The sequence below is a fragment of the Sorghum bicolor genome, chromosome 4, assembly GCF_000003195.3.
Source record: "Sorghum bicolor cultivar BTx623 chromosome 4, Sorghum_bicolor_NCBIv3, whole genome shotgun sequence".
Lineage (NCBI taxonomy): Eukaryota > Viridiplantae > Streptophyta > Magnoliopsida > Poales > Poaceae > Sorghum > Sorghum bicolor.
In genome coordinates, this window is record NC_012873.2 from 4,316,726 (window position 1) to 4,341,637 (window position 24,912).

Consider the following 24,912-nt stretch of genomic DNA (forward strand, 5'->3'; position numbering starts at 1 on the left):
TGGTCTTCAAATCTTAACTTTGACTCTTTATTTTTATAAAATATCTATCAAAAAGTGATACTCCCTCCACACCCATAAAGTAAGTTGTTTTTTTATAAGGTTTGGGTTAAACATTGAAAATATGAATCATGAATAACTTTTAAGTTGTTGAGTTTGGAAATATGAAAATCATATGAATAGATTTATCTTGAAAAATACTTTTATAAAAACATACAACTTTGCACACCTAAGAATTTGTGACCAAGCTAATCCAAGACAGCGAGTGAACAGGATGTTTCTAAATCATATCTAGTGAATATCAAAGATATTGCACACATTGGTAGCCACCCCACAGTTGCAGTGAGATCAGTGTGTTTGAGACATCTTCAGATTAACCATTCACGACACATGCACATGCTTCACAGTGTGGCCTTGTTTAGGTCCCAAAAATTTTCAAATTTCTCGTCACATCAAATCTTGCAATACATGCATAAAACATTATATAGATAAGTAAAATAACTAATTGCACAATGTATCTATAATTTGTGAGATAAATTTTTTTAGACCTAATTAGTTTATGATTAGACAATAATTACCAAACACAAACAAAAATGGTACAGTAGCCAAACCCAAAATTTTTCACCAAATAAACAAGGCCGCCTGAGTATCTAGCTAAGAGGACTGACTAGAAGTTACTGCCAAAAAAACAAAAAAAAAACAGACAAGCATTGATTCATGGCATACTCCCTCGGTTAAAAAAATTATCGTTCTCGTTTCTAAAAAATAACTTTGACTAAATATACATTAAAAAATATCAATATCTATGGTATATAATTAGTATCATTGAAAAGAATTTTGAATCTAGTTTTTTAACAAATTTATTTGGAGATAAAAATATTGCACGCGTTTTCTATAAATTTAGTCACACTTGCGACACGAAAACCTAAAACAAAAGATATTTTGGGACTGAGGGAGTATACGTGCTGCAGTTTAGTTTTGTTAGCACTACATATTTACTTTCTTATATGTGGATTCTCGACAGATAAGATTATCGGACATCATTTTCTTGACTTCATCATTGGTACCAGTACTGTTTGCAAAACCAGTCTTCTAGCAAAGATGCATCAGCAAGAACATTTTTACAAGAGAAAACTATGTACATGTTTGCTTGGCTGAAGAATCATAACTGAAAATACTGCTCGCTGATTTGTTATAAAAAAAATACTGTTGAATGGCTGACAAAGTCCGTCGCTGCGTCTTGCACTCCTGGCCGCCACGCCGCCACCACAGCAGTCGTGCCTTATGCAAGGCCGTCGCACCACCGCAGTAGTGCTCACACGAACATCACTGCGCCGCCACAATGCCTTGCCACGTCGTTGCGCCACAGTCGTAGCCACGCCTGGAGGAGGAGGAGAAGACGTAGGGAGCAAGGGAGAGAGTGACCTGGGACCAGCAACCCCTGGCCTAGCGAGCGAGAGGTGGAGAGGGTTCGGCTGTTTGAGACTCGGAGGAGGAGCGAGCGAGAGAAATTGCGGTAACACAGCTTATCAACTATTATAGTTCTTCTCTCACAATATAAATTACTGAATAATACTTTTTATTATCACATAAGCCAAATTTCAATGAAACAAACAGTGAATTACCGGACCACCATTGTGTTGGCCCAATCTTCGTGTTGTGCTCGTACCGGCAATGCGGGCTAGCATTGAGGCCCAGGGCAGACCGTGCTAAGCACGGACACGATGGGAGGCAGACCGAGCTGGGCTTTTTAGTAGCAGTTACGGTAAAGCCAGGAAGGAGCGATGCTCAAGGGTGGTGGCCGGCCTGCACCATACAACTCGACCATCCCTCTTCGTCAATAATCCAACCAAATCCCATGATTCCATCCAGTCCAGGCGACCAGGCCTCGTCGCTCGCTCGTTTTTCATCACGCGGCACGTCATCATCCAGCACACGTACGCGCGACCCACACGTCCCCATCAAGAAGGCATCAACCAGCTCGGTAATCATAATCATATGGACTGGGTCGGTCCGTCACCGGTGGCGAGTGGTTTATCGTTGGATTGCTACGAGATCCGGCAAACTATGCATTAAGACTAGCCTAATGTGCAAATCTTATCACAATGCTAATTCAAAGTCCCTTTCATCATCGGTTTTCATCGGCGTTTATGAGAGTAGGTGGTAATGACGATACTTTTATCATCACTGGTACAACGTACGATCCGGTTGTAATGAGCACTTCATCACCTGATTATTCTTGACCTATATTTTTGCTTCGGGATATTGTAGCTTTTATAGTTTGACAAAACACGTCTCTATATTTTCTCAATACCTATCGATTTGCTTCTCGATAGACTGGTTGGTTTATGCGCCCACATCATAGGCTGGTTTACACCAGGTCATCTCACCCATTCTAAAGGATGCGTATGATCTATTTTTTGTTAACTCCAATTAATATTCTTAATTAGAAGTGTTTAACATTTTTGCCCTAAAAAAAGAGGTTCTGAGCATTTCTCCAATGTTCTTAACTAGAATTGTTTAGGATTTCTCACTGCCTCGCTTGACACACACCCCCCCCCCCCCGGCACGCCCTCCCAACATCCATCCAAACCCCTCGGAAGCTATTGGAGGACCTCCAAAATCCCCAAACACTAATCTTTTAATCTATGTTGTTCCAATGTCACCATTGTAGTTGACCGCCCCAACTGGCAACTATCTCTTGCAACCGAGCATTTCGCCCACCATCCACCCGACCCCTCCCTCACCTAAACCCGAATCAAAGTGGAGGAAGACAATGCGTTGCGCAGGCCCTAGTGGTGACCTCTCCATTGCCTCCAATCGTGCATGGATATGTGTCTTCAAGCACCGATATATATGCATCGTGGTGCACACATGCCAAATAAAGATGGGTTTGTTTTGGACGTCGCCACACAACAATGTTATGCCCCGGCTATGACGCCCCAGGTTAGGTGAACTATTTGTCCACCAAACTCTTGGTGCACTGTGGTGATTGTGGAGCCTCGCGAGCTCCGCAACTTTGCACCTCTGATAACCAATTTGTTTGGCTGATAAGTCATGACAAAAAATATTGTTGGCTGATTTATTGAAAGATAAAAATACTGCTAAATAGCTGACAAATTTGGTTGATAAGTCTAAACGAACAAAGCTGACTTTAGAGTTGTCGTAAGTTGTGATGCGGTTTGGGCCCCATAAAGATAGAGTTGCAAGCAACTCTGGCTTTATAGCTCCTCTATGCACGGTAAGGAGGAATCGTTTTTCTTCACCTTTTAAAACGAACTAGAAGGCAGTAAAGCTAATATTTTTTTATTTTACTAGCTCTGCTCCAGTGCTCCTCCAGTCAGTGTAACAGCCTAACAGGGAATCAAAACCATTTAGAGCCATTGTATATAGTGCTTTTTAGTAATGAACCAAACAGACCTTGAATACATAGGATACCATAGCTTCGACTAAACACATAATCAAAACAATAGTGTTGCCATTAAAGAAATGGATCTAAAGGAGATAAAAATATTTTAATAAGATGTACAGGATAAATTATAGTTGCATTGTTCCACTACTTTCGAAAAAAAATAGAATTATTTATCCAAGGACATGATGAATTAATACACATAAGAAAAATCAAACAATCTGAATTTGATGACAAATGACTGACATCCCGGCCATATGCAGCCAGAGTAGGGCCATACGATAAACACGGAGACCGGCCAATTTTTTTACTACTAGCTAGCGCACAGTCAATAATTTACTTCTTGGTGGCGAACTGCGCCTTGATCCTCTGCACGGTGGCGGCATCGATCCTGAACGCCTTGGCGAGCACCTCGTCGGTGATGGCGGGGGTGGCGCCGAAGAGCGAGTCAGCGGCGCGGATGAGCCCGGGGTTCTGGCTGCTGAGCCCAGCGATGCCGACGGCGGGGCTGGCGCCGCAGTTGAACTCGAAATGGAGGAGGCCCTTGGGGAAGACGAAGACGTCGCCCTTCGACATCACCTTGGCGAAGAGCGTGCCGTCGGTGGCGAGGAAGCCGACGTACATCTGGCCCTGGACGACGGTGAGCACCTCGGTGGCGCGCGGGTGCGTGTGCGGCGGGTTGAGGCCGCCGGGCGCGATGTCGAGGCGCGCCATGGAGATGCCCAGCGAGTTGAGCCCCGGCAGCGCGCGCACGTCCACCAGCGTCACCTTGGAGCCGAACGCGTTGGAGGTGTCGCCGGCGTTGTGCAGGCCCGAGAAGGCGAAGTCGCCGGCGGACACCTGCGCCGGGTCCTTGCACACCAGCCCGTTCACGAACACAGAGGAGACGGTGTCGGCGACGCAGAAGTCCTGGAGAGGGCTCGGGTCGTACGCGAGAGACAGAGGACACGCCACCATTGCTGCGACAAGGAGAGCAAGGAGGAGCTTGCTAGACCTGCTGCTGCTTGCCATTGCTGCTGCTGCTGTGCCTACTAGTACAAAACTACTATGTCCTGGCTTGAAATGTGTCCTCAGAACGGAGCAGCTCGAGTATGCAAAAATCGACGTACGTGCGATTGAGCTTGTTGAGGCAGGGTGTGAGTACCCTAGATCGATTGGCAAGATTAGCTTGGATAGATGGGGAGAAGGGGCATGGTGAACATGTATATATATAGCCGGTGCTCCAGCAGGTTGCTGCTGCATGGTGCTGGACAAGGACAACATGCATGTTTGACTGCGTATATACGTGTGGTGGACCTGCTCTAGGCCTGCTGAACGCGAGTGGATTGGACGCGCGAAATAATCAAAGCTGCGTGCAGTTCATCATGCAATAATATGCAACTGAGTCCGGCCGTCCTCTGAGACGACTCTAGCTAGTCTAGCCTGCTGGTTCTCCCAGGGCGTTAGTGAGGCCTTGTTTAGATGCAAAAAGTTTTTGAATTTTGACACTATAGCATTTTCATCTTTATTTGACAAACATTGTCTAATTATGGAGTAAATAGGCTTAAAAGATTCGTCTCGTGATTTACAGATAAACTGTGTAATTAGTTATTTTTTTAACTATATTTAATACTTCATGCATGTGCCGCAAGATTCGATGTGACGAAAAATCTTATAAAGTTTTGGGTTTTTGGGTGTATCTAAACAAGGCCTTAGTCATCTAGAGCCATGGATAACGAGAAGGCGTTTAACAATTCGCTCGCCTCCGAACTGACGGGATCCTGATCGATGTGACGGACCGACGACCCGGTCCATATGAGTTTACCGGGCAGATTATCAGGTTTTTTTGATGGGGTCGTGCGTGCTGGATAGCAATGTGCGCGACTCCGCGACAGTGCGACACACGTACCGCATGCATGACGCAAAGCGAGTGTGGCCGCCTCCATCGATTCGATGGATTTTGATTGTTATTCAGAATTTGAGATGGGGGCCAAGTAGGTGCAGGCCGGCATCGTTTGAATAGTCATTCAGCGTTGTTTTTCCTTCACAACAAATCAACAAATAATACTTCCAATAATCATGATCTATCAGCAAAACAAATAAGACGGAGCATCGTTCCGTCCTATTCTTCAGTTCACTGTACACACCATGGAACAACTATTCATTTGGTATATAGCTGCGTTAACATCTTGTAGTTTATCCAATTTCATGCCAATGTACTCCCTCTGTTCTGTTCTAGGCCGTGTTTGGTGTAGTGAAAAATTTCGCGATATTGTAGCACTTTCGTTTGTTTGTGATAAATATTGTCCAATCATGGACTAACTAGGCTCAAAAGATTCGTCTCGTCAATTTCGACTAAACTATGTAATTAGTTTTTATTTTTGTCTATATTTAATACTATATGCATGCGTCTAAAGATTTGATGTGACGGAGAATCTTGAAAAAATTTAGATTTTTAGGTGAAAGTAAACAATGCCCTAATAATCATTTTGACACTTTAGTCCACTGTCTTCTCTATGCATACGGACACAGGCAACGTCTAGATCCAAAGGATCTCTTTACAGGTTGAAAGCTAAAACGACATGTAAAAAAATCCACTCTGATCTGGTTCTACTTTATCTTCGTACATTTTTATGTAAAAAAAAATCATTTTAGTGTATGCAATTGTGTACCATCCGCTCTGATATGAATTTCACTAAAAAGACATATTAGAATATGAGATATATATACTCTCTCTCTCTCACTCTCCATCCATGGATCGTCATTTCCACTTCTCGAGAAGTCAAATATTTGCAACTTTAATTAAATATATAAGAAAATATTAATATTTATAATATATAATTAATATAATTATGTCACTAAATATATTTTTATAGTAAGTTTATTTAGAGATAATAACGTTGCTACTTTTTTATGAATTTAAACTTCAAAAAGTTTTTGATCAACGCCAACACTATAGTGAATTTTTTTTTCCGAACAACAGGGGAGGAAATAGACATCATGCGACGTTTGCATCCCTAATTAGGCCTTGTTTAGTTCCGAAACCTTTATGATTTTCGGTACCGTAACACTTTCGTTTTTATTTGGTAATTATTGTCCAATCATAGACTAACTCGACTCAAAAGACTCATCTCACGATTAACATGTAAATTGTAAAATTAGTTTTTATTTTCGTTTATATTAAATGCTTTATGCATATACTGCAAGATTTAATGTGATAAAGAATTTTAAAAAGTTTTTGGTTTTTGAGTTAAACTAAATAAGGCCTTAATTGGACGAGCAAAGGTGTTAACCGGATGGAATGATGCTGTCGGCCGGCCGCACCCTATTTGCTTGAATTGAACTTAGGCCTTGTTTAGTTCACCCTGAAAACCAAAAAGTTTTCAAAATTCCCCGTCATATCGAATCTTGTAGCACATGCATGAAACATTAAATATAGACGAAAACAAAAACTAATTACACAGTTTAGCTGGAAATCACGAGACGAATCTTTTAATCCTAGTTAGTTCATAATTAGATAATATTTGTCACAAACAAACGAAAGTGCTATAAACAAGGCCTTATCCTTATTATCCCAGTACGCACGACCCTATCAACGATGGCGAAGCTCAAAGGGATTTGAGAGGAGGCCAACAGTATTTAAATTATAGCTGATATATAAATCTTTATTACTTCCTAAGCATTAACCACAGATATGTTTACCACACTTTACCTTAGGCAAGTTTGACCAAGTTGGCAAGTGCTTGGTTGACAACTAAGTTTAGGCAAGACTCTTTTGGGCTCCACATGTCATAGGGTTAAAAAGTGTGGCAAGATTCCTTTAGGCATGGCAAAGTGTGGCAACCAATTTGCTAGCCACACTTTTTATAGCTTACCACACTTGCCTAAAGTTAGTTATGGTAGACTATGACTAGCAACCAAATATCCCCTTAGTCTCAATGTAGCTCCGCCACTGCCCATCAACAACCTGCCCAGCGAGCTTATACATAATCGATCTGTCACATTAACATCTCCTCAGTTGGCAGAACTCTCAACTTGTTTGCATGGCTAGAAGTATGTTCACTAATTTATTGTGAGAGAAAAATACCGTTAAATGCTGACACATTTGATAAATAAACTCAAATGAACACATAGGGAAGGGTACGCGGTCGGCACACAAGAGTAGTCGTCTTAGGCCTTGTTTAGTTTTTTTAAAAAAATTAGATTTTCCGTCACATCAAAACTTTATATAGATATATAAAATATTAAATATAGATAAAAAATATAACTAATTATATAATTTATCTATAATTTATGATACAAATCATTTAAGTTTAAATAATCCATAATTAGACATACTAAATAAAAATAAAAATACAACAATAACAAAATCTAAAATTTTTCATCGACTAAACAAGACCTCAGAACTCGGTCAAATGCACTGCGCACAGATAAGATGGTTGATTATTTCCGCACGTGCTCCTATATACGTGTAGGCGGTCAAAGTCAAACACGCGCTGTGCAGCACCATGCAGCGGCCAACCGGTGGGGCACCGGCCGGCAATATATTCATGTTCATCCGTGATCCTTCTCTTCATTCATCTAAAGTAAGGGCCTATTTGGTACAGCTCACAACAGCTTCATGAGCTGTTGTGAGCTGTTTTTTTTGCTAAACACTTATTTCCAAAACAGCTTCATGGGTGAAGCTGTTTTTTCTCTCCTCTCACAAAGATATAAGTTGGATGAAGCTGGAAAAAAGTAGCTTATTGTAGCTTCACTCTCATTTCTCTCTCTCAACTATGCATGAAGTAGTTGGTAAAGCTATTTTGCCAAATACTTTCTCCAAAACAGCTCAGCTTCATGTAGAAAGTCATTCATGAAGCTATTTTCTAAAAAAATAGCTTCACTATTGAAGTTGAGCTGTGCCAAACAAGACCTAAGCATATCCAAAAGTCTTTCTAAACCTTATTCTTTAAATCATCATTTAGAAACTCATTTATATAAAAATCATTTTCTATATCTTTTCTCTTCAACAACTTTTTATATCTCATGTGCTCTCTAAAGAGTTATTCTTGTCTTTTATTTTTGACTAGCTAAAAATTCGGAATATAAGATGATTATATTTGCGTAACCAATAAGAGACTTAGGACGATATAAAAACTCTTTTGGAGTTGCTTCAAAGCGGAGATGGATTCAGTGACTTTCCTCTGGAAAGTCACAGCGTAACTTTCCTACCTTCATACACCGTTCACACAGATCTAACGGCTGACAAACAATCTAACATAAAGTATTATTATTTTATAGACAAGTTGCAATGCTCTACTCTACTTCTACAGCGTGCTCGTGTTCATGGACATCTTGCGCTGAATCAAGCAATTTTGCATAATTTTGGTTGACTTGAATTTTTTTTGGATTTAATATTGTAACACTTTCGTTTGTATTTAACAATTATTACTTAATCATAGACTAACTAGACTTAAAAGATTCATCTTGCAAGTTATAGTCAAACTATGTAATTAGTTATTTTTTATCTATATTTAATGCTCAATGCATAGCCCGCAAAATTTGATGTGACGGAAAATCTTAAAAAGTTTTTGGATTTTGGGGTGAACTATTTGGTCTTGTTTAGGCCTTGTTTAGTTCCCGAAAAAGTTTATAAAACTTTTTAGATTTCCAGTCACATCGAATTTTACGATATATGCATAAAGTATTAAATATAGATAAAAAATAATTAATTACATAGTTTAATTATAATTTGCAAGACGAATTTCTGAGTCTTGTTAGTCTATGATTGGACAATATTTGTCAAATACAAACGTACTACAGTGTCTATTTTGCAAAAAAAAGTTAGAACTAAACAAGGTCTTAGTTCATGAACTATTTTGTAAAATGGTCTAAGATTTTTCGTCACATCGAATCTTGCAGCACATACATGAAGAATTAAATATAATAAAAAAGTAACTAATTATACAATTCATCTGGAATTACGAGACAGATTTTTTAAGCTTGGTTAGTTAATAATTGAACAATAATTATCAAATACGAACAAACTATGATAGCTATTTTGAAAAAAAAAACACAACTAAATAGGGCCTTTGTATTTGGGAGAAATCAAGCGAGCATGTGAGGTGGCATTATAGAATCTGCGTCCGGCCTTCAGCAGCCTCAGCTTTATAGATTCTGGACAGTCCGTTGGATGGCAAAGCGTTGTGACTTACTGAAGCAACGTTACTGAATCTGCGTCCCTTCAAAGCATCTCAAAGCGACTCTCTAAATCCTTTCTAAATGATATACCCTCTAATAGTTTGTCTAAATAGTTATCCAAATATAGTTATCTTTTAATCTAGATTTTTCACTAGCCAAAAAATAAAAGCAAGAATTGCTCTCTAGAGTGCGTACGAGATATTATTCCGTCTATCCATAAAAGCTTCAACTCCTAGAATATGTGACGATTAAACTTTTTTAAGTTTGACCAACTTTATAAAAAAGAACATCACTTTCTATGATATAAAATGAGTATCTTATGAAAATATATTCTATGATAAGTTTAATGGTATTAATTTAGTACTATAAATTTTATTGTTTTTTTAGAAATTTAATCAAAGTTTTAAAAGTTTGACTTAGGACAACTCTAGAAGTTACAGCTTTCAGGAACTATAAAAAAATTATTAAAAAGTGAAAAGATATAAAAACCAATTTTTATGTAAATAACTTTTTAAATAATGATTTAGAAAGTGAGATTTCGAAAGACTGTTAGCATCTCCAAAGGCTTTGGCAAATTGACTTGGCATTTGTTGCTATTTGCAAACTCCCATAACAAACTGTAAAGATAAAAATAGGCCATCTCCAAGGGAATTGACATTTAGACTTGGCAAAGGATAAAAATAGAAGGTCTCTAGGTGCGCGCGCTTTCCTCGCGCGTGACTTTGCTCGCGCGATCGGGTTTGCAAAGTCGTCCACAGCTTGACATTTTTGTCAAGTTTACTCCCTCATTTGCCAAGTTACGCAAATTGCAAACTCCAAATGTAAAACCGTTGGATGAGCTTTTTGGCAAATTAATCAAATACAAACCTCAAATGCAAAACCCTTGGAGATGCTCGATGCTTTAATTTAAGCCATTCCAGCTTCTCAAATCACAAGTACGTTGTACCTCAAGGAGCTCGATCGCACGTCGATTGTTATCCGACCTGCTTCTTTTCAATTTTGGCTCGTCTGACACATTGACATCCGATAAAAAGTTTAGCGTTTCTACTCCTAGGTAGCAGCAGCAGCCATGGCAAGAAGGTCTTGCAAACTCCTCTACGCTCGCTCTCCTCATCGCGCCCGGCCTGCGGCCTCACACGCACCCGCGCGCGCGGCGCCACCGAGGTGCTCACCGTCGTCCAGGGCGAGATGTACGTCGGATTCCTCGCCACCGACGGCACGCTCTTCGCGAAAGTGATGTCGAAGGGCGACGACGTCTTCGTCTTCCCCGAAGGGCCTCGTCCACTTTCCAGTTCAACTGCGGCGCCAGCCTCGCCGTCGGCATCGATCGCCGGGCTCAGTAGCCAGAACCCCGGCCTCATCCGCGCCGCTGACTCGCTCTTCGGCGCCACCTCCGCCGTCGCCGACGAGGTGCTTGCCAAGGCGGTCAGGATCGATGCCGCCACCGTGCAGAGGATCAAGGCGCAGTTCGCCACCAAGAAGCAAATCAGTTTGGGCAGGTCGGCATGTAGCACACAGTACTGCATGTCTGCATCTAGAGACTCCTGGGGGGGGGCTAAACAACAAGTTGCAACGTGAACACATGTGGGCTTTGGGCCTTTGGCTGCTGAAGGAAACCGAAGGCGATGCCAGCCCAACTCGTTCGGCCAGTTAGTCGTGTAACCGAGGAGCATTTTTTTATATACTGGTAGTAGTAATAATCTTTTTTTTTCAGTCTTCTTCACTCCATTCTGAAATATAAGGAATAGTAATACTAATCTTTTTCAAAAAAACTATTGTAATTTTTACCTTGTTTTTCGATAGGGATATTAACATTTCGTATCATGTCGATGATAATATTTTGATACTATAAATATTATTATTGTTTTCTATAAACTTAGAAGAAATACTCTAAATCTCTTACTTTTCATGAAGTAAATGTAAAGACATTGGAGTTAAAGAAAGCATTGTGCGTGAGATCGATGCAAAAAAATCATGTGCACCTAGGCTGGCTAAAAGATGATCCAGTGTAAGCCAGTGTGCGAATAACTAAACAAACACATATATTTCCTTTTTGTGAGGAGCACATATATATATATAGTTATGATCTATATGAACTAACATAAACCAACTACTCCATCCAGAAGCAAAAGCGATTGAAAAAAATTAGGGGCATGTTTATTTCAGGACCACAAAACTTACAGATCCATATAATCCATATAGAGGGTGTTTAGATGCTTTTTGGAATGGCAAAACTTTTGCCAAATGCCAATAATCTTTTGTCTACGAAACTTTTACCCATTCAAACTTTACATTTTGGTCTTTAGATACATGGTAAAACTTTAGCCATGCAGAAACAATATCTGCCCTATGTTTTGGGCCTCTTGGTCCCAAATGTCAAAAGTTTAGCGGTCTAAGTTTTGTTTTTTTACCCATGTTGTTCAGATCCATTTGTCAAAAGATAGGGTAAAACACAGCAAAAGTTTTAGCAAAAGTATGAACTAAACAGGCCCTATTCATCCCTAACCGAGATCTTAATAATTTGCATGTACTAGATCCCTTGTGTAACCATGATTCAATATTGACTAAGGGTCTGGTTGTTTGAGTTGTAGCTTTTGGATTTTTTATTAAAAGAGGACGTATGTGTTTTGGCATTTTGCTATTGTTTTTTGTAAAAATAAAAAACTTTGTCAGCGCATTAAAAGTCAGGAAAGTCCAAACGTGCGTTTTAGCTTGTAGTCATCTCTAGTTTTGCAGTTCAAAAGCTAGCTTCACAAGGCTGTTTACTTTAGCTTTAAACTTTTGACTGGCAGAAATGATAAAAAGCTAGAACAAAACGTGCAATGTAGTACCTGTACAATGATCTAATAAAGAACCAGCTCGTTTTATTTAGATTCCAAATAAGTATGTACTACCATGTAGTATATACGTATCCTCGTTGAAGTTAATAAACGAAAGCCAGCTGGTGGTTATTACCGTTTGAATACGACCGTTTTGTACATGCACCCTGTTTCTTTAGAACTACTTTCTTAGTACTTTTTCAACGAACAAATAATATTTTTCTTTTATAATAAATCAGCATCAGCACAAGCTAAATTTTAAATAAAAAAAACACAAGCTAAATTTCAGCAATAAGCAGATAGTGCAACACCACCTAGTTACCGTTTGATCACGTTCCGCTGAACCCAGAACCACCGTTTCATCCTTGCTTGGACCACTAGTACACGGAAGCACTGTACAGGTGGTTCCCAACCCCTTTTCACAGGCGGTTTGGAGAACCGCCTGCGCTGGGTGCCTGTGGAAATCAAGAGTTTCCACAGGCGGGTAACTGAGAACCGCTTGTGGAAATGTATTTCTACAGTGCGTTGGGTGCCTGTGGAAATCAAGAGTTTCCACAGCGCAGGCGGTTCAGCTATGCCAACCGTCTATAGAAATATTTTTCCAGAAAATATGAAATCAGTTTTTAAAAATAGGAAAAAAAACATTTTATTTCAGGGAAGGCTCACTGGTTATTTCTACTGGCAAGTCGTGCATTTTTTTGCGTAAAATCGCGTGCTACGCGGTCGGTGGGATTCGAACCTGAGACCTCACCCTCGCGCGTACCCTCCTCTACCACTCCACCTATCACTCACTTGTTATTTGAAATAGAGTTTAGTTCTCCACATACTATCATAAACCAAGCATAAATTGATTATTTGAGGTCCTAAACGGATTCAAATGGAAAAGTCGTTAACTACAAAGTTTTACAACTTTTTAAGACCTACAACTTTTATATTGGTAGTTTCTTCATCCGAGGTCATTTACAAAATTTGAATTTCAAATTTGAGAAATTCAAACGTAGTTTTCGATGACAAGATGATTTCAAATGAAAAAATTATCAACTACAAAGTTTCATAACTTTTCAAGATCTACAACTTTCATTTTGATGGTTTTCTCAAACGAGGTCATTTGCAAAACTCAAAAAATTCAAGTTCAAATTATTTCTACATATTTCTACAGGCGGTTTCTTAAGAAATCCGCCTGTAGAAATACATGATTTCTACAGGCGGTTTTGTTAGAAAAACCGCCTGTAAAAATTAATTTTCACGGGCGGTTTTGTAGTCGGGTAAGCCAATTTATTTTCACAGGCGTTTTTTAATTAAAACCGCCTGTAAAAATTATGTTCCACCGCTGGCTTTGAACCCGGCAATCATTCAAGATGCTTTGACGACAGAAACGGCTGCTGGTACTCGTACTAGGGCTTTATTTAGATGTGAAATTTTTTTGATTTTGCTACTGTAACATTTTTGTTTGTTTGTGGTAATATTGTCTAATCATAGACTAACTAGGGTCAAAAGATTCGTCTCTCGATTTACAGTCAAACTATGTGATTTAAAAACTTTTTGAATTTTGGGTGAACTAAACAAGACCTAGGTCGTGAGAGCAAATTCTGATCCATTCATGCATGTACAGCCGCGCGCGCCTGCCCTAGTGGACGGCAGGCAGCTCACATGTGGATGCCCCGGGCCCCGGCGACGGCGACGGCGACGCCCTCAAGTGCGTGCTCCGATGACGATGACGATGCGATGACGCGGCGCGCACGCGAGAGGTCCTCCACCTCCGCTCCAGCTGGGCTGGGCTGGGCCATGCGGCGGCGACGGCGAACAACACCAGCAAAGCAGAGCACGCGCCGCAACCAACCAACATCAGGCAGGTGAGCAGGAGCCGGTGCATGCCATGCCTCATGCCTGCGACCGTGATTAGCTCACATAGGTTTGGAGCTTATTAGCAGTACAGTCGCCAGGCATATCAGCTGCGGTGGTGTCACGGTCACACACGGCTGCAACCACCCCTGATCTGATGCCGCCCGAGATTACTTGTCCGGCCTATTCCGTCTTGTTGAATTATTCTCTTGGCAGCAGGCTCCATCAACCATCGTAATCTCGGAGCCGATAAGAAGAGGACGGGGCATCATTCACAGGCACACGCAGATGCGAGATGCGACAGACTGGCTCGCTATCGCTAGCTTCAACTCCGATGCCGAGTAATCATCTGCTGCCACTGATGGTGGGGCTTGCACCGGTAGTGGTAGCTGGTAGCCTTGTCCTGGACAGGATCTTGCATCTGAGCTAGGCTTTGTTTAGTTCCCAAAAATTTTGCAAAACTTTTCAGATTCCTCGTCACATCGAATCTTTAGACGTATGCATGAAGTATTAAATATAGATGAAAATAAAAACTAATTATAAAGTTTGGTCGGAATTGACGAGACGAATCTTTTGAGCCTAGTTAGTCTATAATTAGACAATATTTGTCAAATACTAACGAAAGTGTTACTATTCACATGTTGCAAAAAAATTTGGAAGTAAACAAGGCCCTAGTTTGTACCCAAAATTTTTCTCATCCCATAAGATCAAATATTTAGATACATTCATAGAGCAATAAATATAGATTAAAAAAATTACTAACTATATAGTTTATATGTATTTTGCAATACAAATCTTTTATGTCTAATTAGTCCATAATTAAATACTAATTGCTATAGTTACAAATATACTACAATAATATAAAAAAATCCTTTTTGCGAACTAAAAACGCCTGACCTCCACAGTGAGGTCTTGTTTAGTTCCCAACAAATTTTGCAAAATTTTTTAGATTTGTCGTCACATCGAATCTTGCTACATCCATGGAACATTATAGATGAAAACAATTAAATTACTTCCATCTATTTTGTTTACTTGTCACTAACCTTTTGTTGTAGCGACTGTGACTATCTAGTTTTTCCTACAAAATGACATATGAAAAATTCGAGTATCTAAAATCTTTCTTAGGGAAAAAAATATTATCAATGCATTTCCAACCATCTTCCTTAAAACCACTTTCTTCTTATTTGGAGAGAGAGAGAGATCTATATATCTATCAACCCTCCCCTCTAATATTTTTAGTACATCTTGTTTAGCATTTGCTCTCTATCTTTGGCGAACTAGAAACAAGGAATAGAGGATGAAATATTTGAATATTCAATTAAAGAAGTTGTTTGAGTTTTTTCTTCACCAAAGTCTCTATTTTCTATCAATATGAAAGGACACAAAGAGAGTTACTCTCTGGATTACTATAATAGTGTCAAATGTCAAGCATACGAAAACTTGGAGCAGTAGCTATCGGTGGCCCTCTTAAATCTTAATACTAGCATACTAGCGTGTCTCCATGTGGATAATACATAGTATATGCCCTTTGAATTCCACCTAGGCCAACAGGTTCTGCTTAAATTCCACTAATCAAAATCATATTAGATTAAAAAAACCTACTTTAGTGAATAGTACCAATGCCAATTATCTAAAATCCCAAAATTCCTACTCTGTATTATAAACTATAAGTTGTTTTAGTTGTGTTTTAATGAAAACTTCTCTAATTTTGACCATTTTTTTTTATAGAAAGATCTACGGACATCTACAACAACAAACAAGATTTTATTGAATATACTAGGAAATATATCTGATAGTGCATTTACCTTATATTGCAGATGTTAGTATATTTTTTTATAAATTTTGTAAAAAAAAGACAGGTTTGACTTGAGGCAAAACTAAATAAAACAACTTAAATTTTGGAACAAAAGGCTCCTTATCTTTTTAGCGATTTAGTAAACAGCATAGTAGTACAATAATTTTCTCCAAACATTATCATCTGCTCCACCTCTGCAAAGTATGCAAATTTTGCTTTTCAATAAATCAACCTATTGCCATATTAAAAACTTCTAATATTTGTGATGCCTAATAAATATCATTAGTTCAGTCATAAAGTATATTTAATAAATGAGATATAAATTTGTATAAAATTTGTCAAATTTATGATTGGTTAATTCCTTGGAAAAAATGGGATTTACATCCTATTTGTGAAGATCACTCTTTTTTCTTTATTACAGAAAAAATGTTGGTGACAATAATTTTTTCAAAACGAAAAACGAACATTCGCGAGTGCGGTGGTGCCTCGCACGCTCAGACGCTCCAGCCACGCTCGGTAACGCTGTCGCCTCTCACCGCCCGCCAAATCCCCCTACCCTACTCCAAGCAATTTCAAATTCCCAGACGGTATCCTCACCCGCACACACTCACAAGTCACGGCTTCTCTTCCCTTCTTCTCCTCCCAATAAAAACACGAGTCTCACCCGCTCGCTCCTCCGTTCGTCCCCAGCCGCGCGCGGAGCCCTCCACCACCCTCCAGACCTCTGCTCCCCAGGCCTCGCCTCGCCTCGCCTCGCCGCGTCCTCCTCCGCCGTCGCCGCCGCCATGAGGGAGATCCTGCACATCCAGGGCGGGCAGTGCGGGAACCAGATCGGGGCCAAGTTCTGGGAGGTGATCTGCGACGAGCACGGCATCGACCACACGGGCAAGTACGCCGGCGACTCCGACCTCCAGCTCGAGCGCATCAACGTCTACTACAACGAGGCCAGCGGTGGCCGGTACGTCCCGCGCGCCGTGCTCATGGACCTCGAGCCCGGCACCATGGACTCCGTGCGCTCCGGACCCTACGGCCAGATCTTCCGCCCCGACAACTTCGTCTTCGGCCAGTCCGGCGCCGGCAACAACTGGGCCAAGGGCCACTACACCGAGGGCGCCGAGCTCATCGACTCCGTGCTCGACGTCGTCCGCAAGGAGGCCGAGAACTGCGACTGCCTCCAAGGTACTGTCTCGTCGTCGTCCTCGTAGATCTGTTCCTTCTGTTAGAAATGCTGGAAAATTGGTCGCGATTTTGGGGTTCGTCATCGTCCGGATCTAGTCCATTTTCTATAGTTAGAATGACATGTTACGATGTCGTGGTTCTCGGCTCGCAGATCTAGCCGATTTGTTGCCATGTTTGGAAACCTATGTAGATCTGTGCGTTTTCCTCGACATTTTCGAGTATGCATAATATTTATGCGGTTACTTGGATTAAATACTTGGTTCGGTTTCCCGTAGTAATTGTTTATGCGGTTCAAAGTATGGAGATCCAGTGACTCTGTAATTGCCCGACTAGTTCTGGTAGCAGCAGCAAGTTTGTTCAATTGCAGCGTTCATAGCATTTAATTTGGCATCTCTGCCGGCATGGATAGACTTTATTTGTATGATGCTTCGCCACAAATTTTGCCTGCCTGTTTTGGTCCTTGGCTATTTCGTACTACTAGTAACTGTGAAGAATTTATTGAGCCATTTAACTTGTGAGAGATGAACTTATATAACTGATTATTTTCTTTACTGAGATGAGCTTATATAACTGATGATTTAACTTGTGAGAGATGAGCTTTTATAACTGATGCGTTCATGGCCACAACCTTACAACTCATCTTGGCTATTGGTTACTGGAGGATATTTGCTTATGGTTCATGTTAGGGTGTTTGCTGGGTTTGTCCATCTTGATGTCATCTTATTATCTACAAAGTAACTAGAATCTCGGTTATTGGATATTTCGTTGAAACAAAAGTGCTATATGTTCGATTTATGCTTCACCTGTGAAATTGTATCTGAAATATTTACCTTTTTTTTCTGCAGGATTTCAGGTTTGCCACTCATTGGGTGGAGGTACTGGCTCTGGGATGGGCACCCTGCTCATCTCAAAAATCAGGGAGGAGTACCCAGATAGGATGATGCTCACATTCTCAGTTTTCCCATCACCTAAGGTGTCTGATACCGTGGTAGAACCTTATAATGCTACACTCTCAGTTCATCAACTTGTTGAGAATGCTGATGAGTGTATGGTCCTTGACAATGAAGCTCTTTACGACATCTGCTTCCGCACTCTGAAGCTTGCTACACCCACTTGTAAGTTTGCATTGCAACTTTGTTCAGTCACTGCACCTACAACTTTAGTATTTATTGATCATTGATTTCATATCGTGATGCAAAAGAGTGGATTGTAGTAGTAGTCATCTTCGTGTGGAATCCTGTGACACACATCTATCTCTTGGATGTCCTGTGATGCTGCAATGAATTACCATGTCCTTGTCTGCAATTGCTGCATATTTATTGCAATCATGCGCTACTTGATTGAATTAATGTGTATGTCGGGCACATGCATCTCACTAGCATTTTGACACCGTACGGTCTGTTCTGGAGTTTGCTTTGTACTACAGAATACATTGTAATGCCCTGAGATGATCGTTTCATGATTCTCTGCCCTGTTCCTTGCATTTGTTTCTGCCATTTAGATATGAATCTGAATCATGCTTTTTTATGTTGTTCCAGTTGGTGACCTGAACCATCTTATTTCTGCAACCATGAGTGGTGTTACCTGCTGCTTGCGGTTCCCAGGCCAGCTGAACTCTGACCTCCGGAAGCTAGCAGTCAACTTGATACCCTTCCCTCGCCTCCATTTCTTCATGGTTGGTTTTGCACCACTGACATCAAGAGGATCCCAGCAGTACCGAGCCCTCACCGTCCCCGAGCTGACCCAGCAGATGTGGGATGCCAAGAATATGATGTGTGCAGCTGACCCACGACATGGGCGCTACCTGACAGCATCAGCCATGTTCCGTGGGAAGATGAGCACCAAGGAGGTGGATGAGCAGATGCTGAATGTGCAGAACAAGAACTCATCCTACTTCGTGGAGTGGATCCCGAACAACGTGAAGTCGAGTGTGTGCGACATCCCTCCCACGGGCCTGAAGATGGCGTCCACATTCATCGGCAACTCCACCTCGATCCAGGAGATGTTCAGGCGTGTGAGCGAGCAATTCACGGCCATGTTCCGGCGCAAGGCCTTCTTGCACTGGTACACCGGGGAGGGCATGGACGAGATGGAGTTCACCGAGGCCGAGAGCAACATGAACGACCTGGTGGCTGAGTACCAGCAGTACCAGGACGCGACGGCGGACGACGAGGAGGAGTACGAGGATGAGGAGGAAGAAGAGGTGGCTGCCTAAGCCACCGACCGGCCCATGTGGGTTGTGGTGTTATTACTGTTTCTCTTAATCTGATGCTTGTGGGGTGCTCTTAGGTTATTTCTGGTGTTGATGGTGTGATACTGCTGCGAAACTGTGACATTAGTTTTAACTGTGGACTTGATTACTTCTAGATCATGGAATTGTCAATCTGATATTAGATGTATTCTATGTTTTGGTATCTTTCGCTGTGCTACTTGACTCATGCACACCTCTAATCATCAGCTCATCAGAAGATATTATTCGGGCTCAATTGCTTTCTGACATGACTGAAGACACATGACGTACGATTTGTATTACAGAAGATGAGATTCTATTAGCTTTTTCTATGATGATGACATGGGTCAGTAGAAGGATCGGCGAACATACTCGACAGGCCTAGCTAGACGAATTGGGCTCAGGTGTGCATTTTTTTTTTCCATCGTTTCAAAACCCCCTCCATCGAAGATCGTAGATCAAACAAGCGGCGAGGTTCAGTGCGGTCTTGTGGGAACCTTGAACAAGCGCTCCTTCCGCCGTTCCGCGGCTTCTTCTTCCTCCGCGTCGTCGATTTCTCTCGCCCTCTTGCCATCACGCAGACGGATCAACTCCTCCTCCAACTTGCCGTACATCTCCTCGAGTCTAAAAATGCGACTCTGGGCTCTCTCCAGCTCCGACTCCAAGGCGTTGGTGGTCTCGGTCAGAGCGGCGCTCTTCTCCTCGAGACGAGACGGCTCTCCAGCTCGGCAACTCTGCGGGAGCAGCAGGCGCAGCAGCCATCGCTCGGCGACGCCGAGTCCTCGTCTGGGTCGTCGTTGTCCGGCGGCGAGGCGTCGGCCGCTCCGTCCACGGTCGGTTCCGGCTCGTCGCCGTCGCCGTCGCAAGCGCGCTCCATGTCAGTCGCCATGTTCTCGATCGTGTCGCTGTTGTTCATCTGTATTTGTACGCGTTGGATCATGTAAAAGCGGCCGGGTTCGGAACTTCGGATACGATTCGGCCTCCTGCGGTTCGGTTACCTCTCTCGAGTTGAGCCGCCTTTAGACGAGCACGGAAGCGAAGTACATCAGAGTCGTTGTAGTATAGTGGTGAGTATTTCCGCCTGTCACGCGGACGACCCGGGTTCGATCCCCGGCAACGGCGATCTTTTATTTTGGGCTGGTTTTTGTTTTTCCGGACTCGTATCGGTCGATACCCCGGCAACTGCGACGATTTCTTTTGGTTTTTCTATTTCCGGACTCAGATCGTCAGTAGCAATGGATGTACAATTGTGCGGCAACGGCGATGATATCTTTTGTATTTTTTTTTTCAAATTTCGGGAATCAAACCGTCAGTAACCACGGATGTACAGTTGTGCTAATTTCGTACGTATGTTGGTCTGCGATTAGGATCGGATGTACGCGATTGCACATAAATTGCTTGTGATTTAGGGCACCCATAATGCAGACTTTATCATAAAGTCTAAAGATATTTATTATCCTGAACAATGTGGACTTAGAGTCTAAATAAAATTTGAAGTCTTATTTTTTCTACCTATTTCTTCAATAAATATGCTGTCACATTAGCAAAATATCATAAATAATATATAATTAATTATCTTAGACTCAGTAATAGAGTCTTACATTATGAGTGCCGGTACCCACTCTAGTCAGGTTGCAAGACACAACAGAAGTTGTTCTACTTTGATCTGGTCCTATGATTGCGGTGGTTAGGTACTTAGGGTTTGGCTTGACAGGAGCACGAAGCCGTAAAACTACGAAGAACTAGGCCTGCCTGCGCATGGATAGAAACACATCGGAGATAAGGCTGCAGGCTTCTGAGCCACGGACGTCTCTTCGAGCCGAGCTGTATTGCGATGATGGTACGCGAGGCCGAGGCGACGCGAGCCGAGCCGAAACAAGCCACGGCGCACAGACGGACACGCGTCGTCATTCTAGCGGGGAGCCGTACGGATACAGCACACCCAATATTTTTCCGATGAGACGGCGTCGCCGATCGTCACGCCCGCTGCGCGTGACAGGGCGGCACATAGCTAGCTCTAGAACGACGGTCGGTGGTCCACGCACGCGCGCAGGCGAAGATCCGGGAACACTGGCGTACGTGTACATAATCCAATGCGAATATAATTACTGCTTCGCAAAAAATTTTCAAGATTTCTCGTCACATCGAATTTTTAGTCTTATGTATTGAGCATTAAATATAGACGAAAATAAAAACTAACTGCACAGTTTACCTGTAATTTGTGAGATGAATCTTTTGAGCCTAATTACTCTGTGATTGGACAATGTTTGTCAAATAAAAACGAAATGCTACAATACCAAAAACAAAAAAATTGCTAACTAAACAAGGCCTACGTTTAAATGTGCATTCGTGCCGTACGTACGTCACGTCGGGGGAAACTGTAGCGGCATAACGCATGCAAAGCAGAGACGAGTCAAAAAGGGACGTGGCAACAGTATTTTTTTCTCCGCGAGAGATACGTATACTGATCCATCGAGGAGTATAAGGGCACTCACAATGCAAGACTCTATCATAGAGTCCAAGACAATTAATTACAGCATATTTATTGAAGAAAGAGGTAGAAAAAACAAGACTCCAAGTCTTATTTAGACTTCTAAGTCCACATTGTTCGAGGTAATAAATAACTTTAGACTCTATGATAGAGTCTGCATTGTGACCGCGCGCGTCGTTCGAAAGTGACGCCGATATTTTTGGGCCTATACATGTGTAATACGTATACAGTACACGTGTAAACATTTGTCAAAAGAGTAGGTACACGTTATTGTTCTACCAACGGCGACCATTGACAAGCCAGTGAAATCGATCACCATTCACCAATGCAAAAGTTTGGTCATCGGTCGTACGTCCGATTGTCTGCATAGGAAACCGCGAGGAAGCAGCTTCTTTTTCTAGACGAGACGACCGTACCGATCACTAGCTAGTAGCTACACGTACGTAGAGTACGTACAAAATGCGAGGAGAAAGGCCGGCGGATGCGTGCGTGCCAATGCAAGCACGCGCATAGAAAGCCGCGCGGGAGGAACGTGCCGGTCATTTCCTAGGTTGCCTTTTTGCCGCCGGCGCCGGGGGCACACGTATACGTACGCAAGCACGCATGCATGCATGGACAAGCAAAAAGCTTTGCCGTTCCCCTGTTCCAAACTGCCGTTGCATGCATCAAAAGCGAAACGGGTACGCGTCCGTGATTCCGGACTGTACGGTACGTGCCGGCATGCATGGACCAGCCGGACTGCTGGGGCATTTATTTGCTTGGAAAAAAAACAAAAGAAAACGGGGCGCCGCTACCTTGTTCATTTAGTGAAAATTTTTTGTTTTAATATTATAGTACTTTCATTTGCCTTTGATAATTATTGTCTAATCATAAATTAATTATATTTAAAAGATTCGTCTCATAAATTACAGATAAATACGATAATTAGTTATTTTGTAATTTATATTTAATACTTCATGTATATGTCGTAAGATTTGATGTGATTGAGAATCTGAAAATGTTTTAGAAACTAACAAGGCCGATGGCCTATGCATGCTCGCTTCTACAGCTGACTAGTCAACACGACAACACCGTCGCACTCACAAATTCATCAATTCAATCCGGCCAGGCACCACCACCGTCAGTGCTTCCAGCTCCGCTCCCTTGTTCCTGATCTTCGCCGCTTTTTTTTTTTTGGGGGGGGTGAATGCAATGGCAAGCGAGTAAGAAATAAATCTAGAATGATTATTGGTTGAATCAAGGAGCGATAAATAATATTATGGCCTTGTTTAGTTCCCAAAAAATTTTGCAAACTTTTTCAGATTCCCCTTCACATAAAATCTTTAGACGCATGCATGAAGTATTAAATATAGACGAAAATAAAAGCTAATTGCACAGTTTGGTCGGAATTGACGAGACGAATCTTTTGAGTCTAGTTAGTTTATAATTAGATAATACTCCCTCCATTCTGGTTTGTTAGGCATATCAACAAAATCTCGATACCAAGGAGAGTAATAAACACATACGTTAATACATGTAGCACAGAGTACGGTGATTACGGGGATTAAATGCATGAAGCTGCCATGCAGCCGGAGAAGCCGAACCGATCCATCTTCCTCGAACGCGCGTGTATAGCCGGAGTAGTTTCGTATTTTTTCCGAATCGCGCGGCAAGAGTGGCGCAATTTTTTCGGCGCTGTGGCAAAACATGCGAGCCATCCCTTTCAAAGAAGAGTGCAATACGTACAAATAGCACCACCACACGTCTCTTGGAGTGCCCTGCATGCAAATGCTTCGTATTCTCACCCAGCGCCATGGAAGTCCATTTACTGCGCGAGTATTCCAAAGCATTGACGCCTAACATAGCAAACTAACTCCAAAACGTAAGAACGCCTAAAAAACCAGAATGGAGGGAGTATTTGTCAAATACAAACGAAAATAGTACTATTCATATTTTTGCGAAATTTTTGAAAACTAAACCAGGCCTATATTTAGCTCTCAGCTTATAGTGTAAATAGAAAAACTATTATCTGGTACCACCAAAATACAATCATACTTGAACCATTTGATATAGCTCCCCATGATCCATATATATATATTTTTTTTTAAAAAAACAAACCAGTTTGCAGCTGCGGAGGCGTGCCTGCCGCCAGAGCTGCAGTTTGGACTTTGAGAACGTGCCGTGCATGCCGGGTAACACTGTAGCGGCAACAAGTACTGGCGGGCGGCCGGGCCGCCGGGGCCAAGCGATGAATGCGGCGCGACGGTGATCCAAACCAGACCAGCGGCTGGGCGAGTGCTCCAGCTCGACGTCCACGGCTGCACGTACTACTGCGTGCACAGTACTACAAGGCGGGGGCGTACGGATACACGGACGGTGGCTAGCTGTACTGTACGGGCACCACCGTGTGCCGAGCGTGGGCCCACGTGTCGGGCCGGCCGTCGCACCGCTCACGGCACACGACCGCCGGCAGGTCTCGTGGCTCTGTCGTCTGGACAGCTCGGCCGTGCTCGATCCATCCGTCGGCCGCGAGGGCGGGGCGGGTGTCCAACCCGGCCCCCATTTGCAGTTTTTCTTTTCTTAAAAAAAAAAAAAACGCCGTGCTAGTAGTATATCCTACACGGCAGGTGATGACCTGATCTATCGTCCAAACCACCGTACCTGCTTCGGCCGTACAACGCTGTACGTGACCGCACACGTAGACCTAGACATAACACCTGATCTTGAAAAAATTTTTTTAAGAAAAAATAGTACTGGCTCATAAAAAAATACGACTTATAAGAAAAGCAAAGGAATTCTATTCTGGCCGTCAGGTTAAACTATCTGTTGCTTTGATAATTTTTTTTAAAAAAATATATTTTCTGCACCTAGACATATATAAAAAAAGTGAATGACCCACGATTCGAAACTAAACTTAGCCATCATCTCCAACTAATTTCGATTTGTTTTGTTACTTTTTTAAGGTTTGAACGTGTGGTCTTTAGTTTTAGAGGCATTAAGGTGGAGCCC

General features: G+C 42.1%; 2 protein-coding genes and 1 non-coding gene across 3 annotated transcripts; 2 read left to right on the forward strand and 1 right to left on the reverse strand.

Annotated features, from left to right (window-relative positions):
- On the reverse strand, positions 3,600-4,550 carry LOC8076106 (putative germin-like protein 2-1). Its single transcript, XM_002453312.2, has one exon. The coding sequence runs from the start codon at positions 4,415-4,417 to the stop codon at positions 3,743-3,745; it is 675 nt and encodes a 224-aa protein (XP_002453357.1). The 5' UTR covers positions 4,418-4,550; the 3' UTR covers positions 3,600-3,742.
- Positions 16,665-19,632, forward strand: LOC8076107 (tubulin beta chain). Its single transcript, XM_002451561.2, has 3 exons — positions 16,665-17,203; positions 18,049-18,318; positions 18,742-19,632. The coding sequence occupies exons 1-3, from the start codon at positions 16,810-16,812 to the stop codon at positions 19,416-19,418; spliced, it is 1,341 nt and encodes a 446-aa protein (XP_002451606.1). The 5' UTR covers positions 16,665-16,809; the 3' UTR covers positions 19,419-19,632.
- On the forward strand, positions 20,484-20,555 carry TRNAD-GUC. The gene has a single exon. It is a non-coding gene; the product is annotated as a tRNA-Asp (tRNA).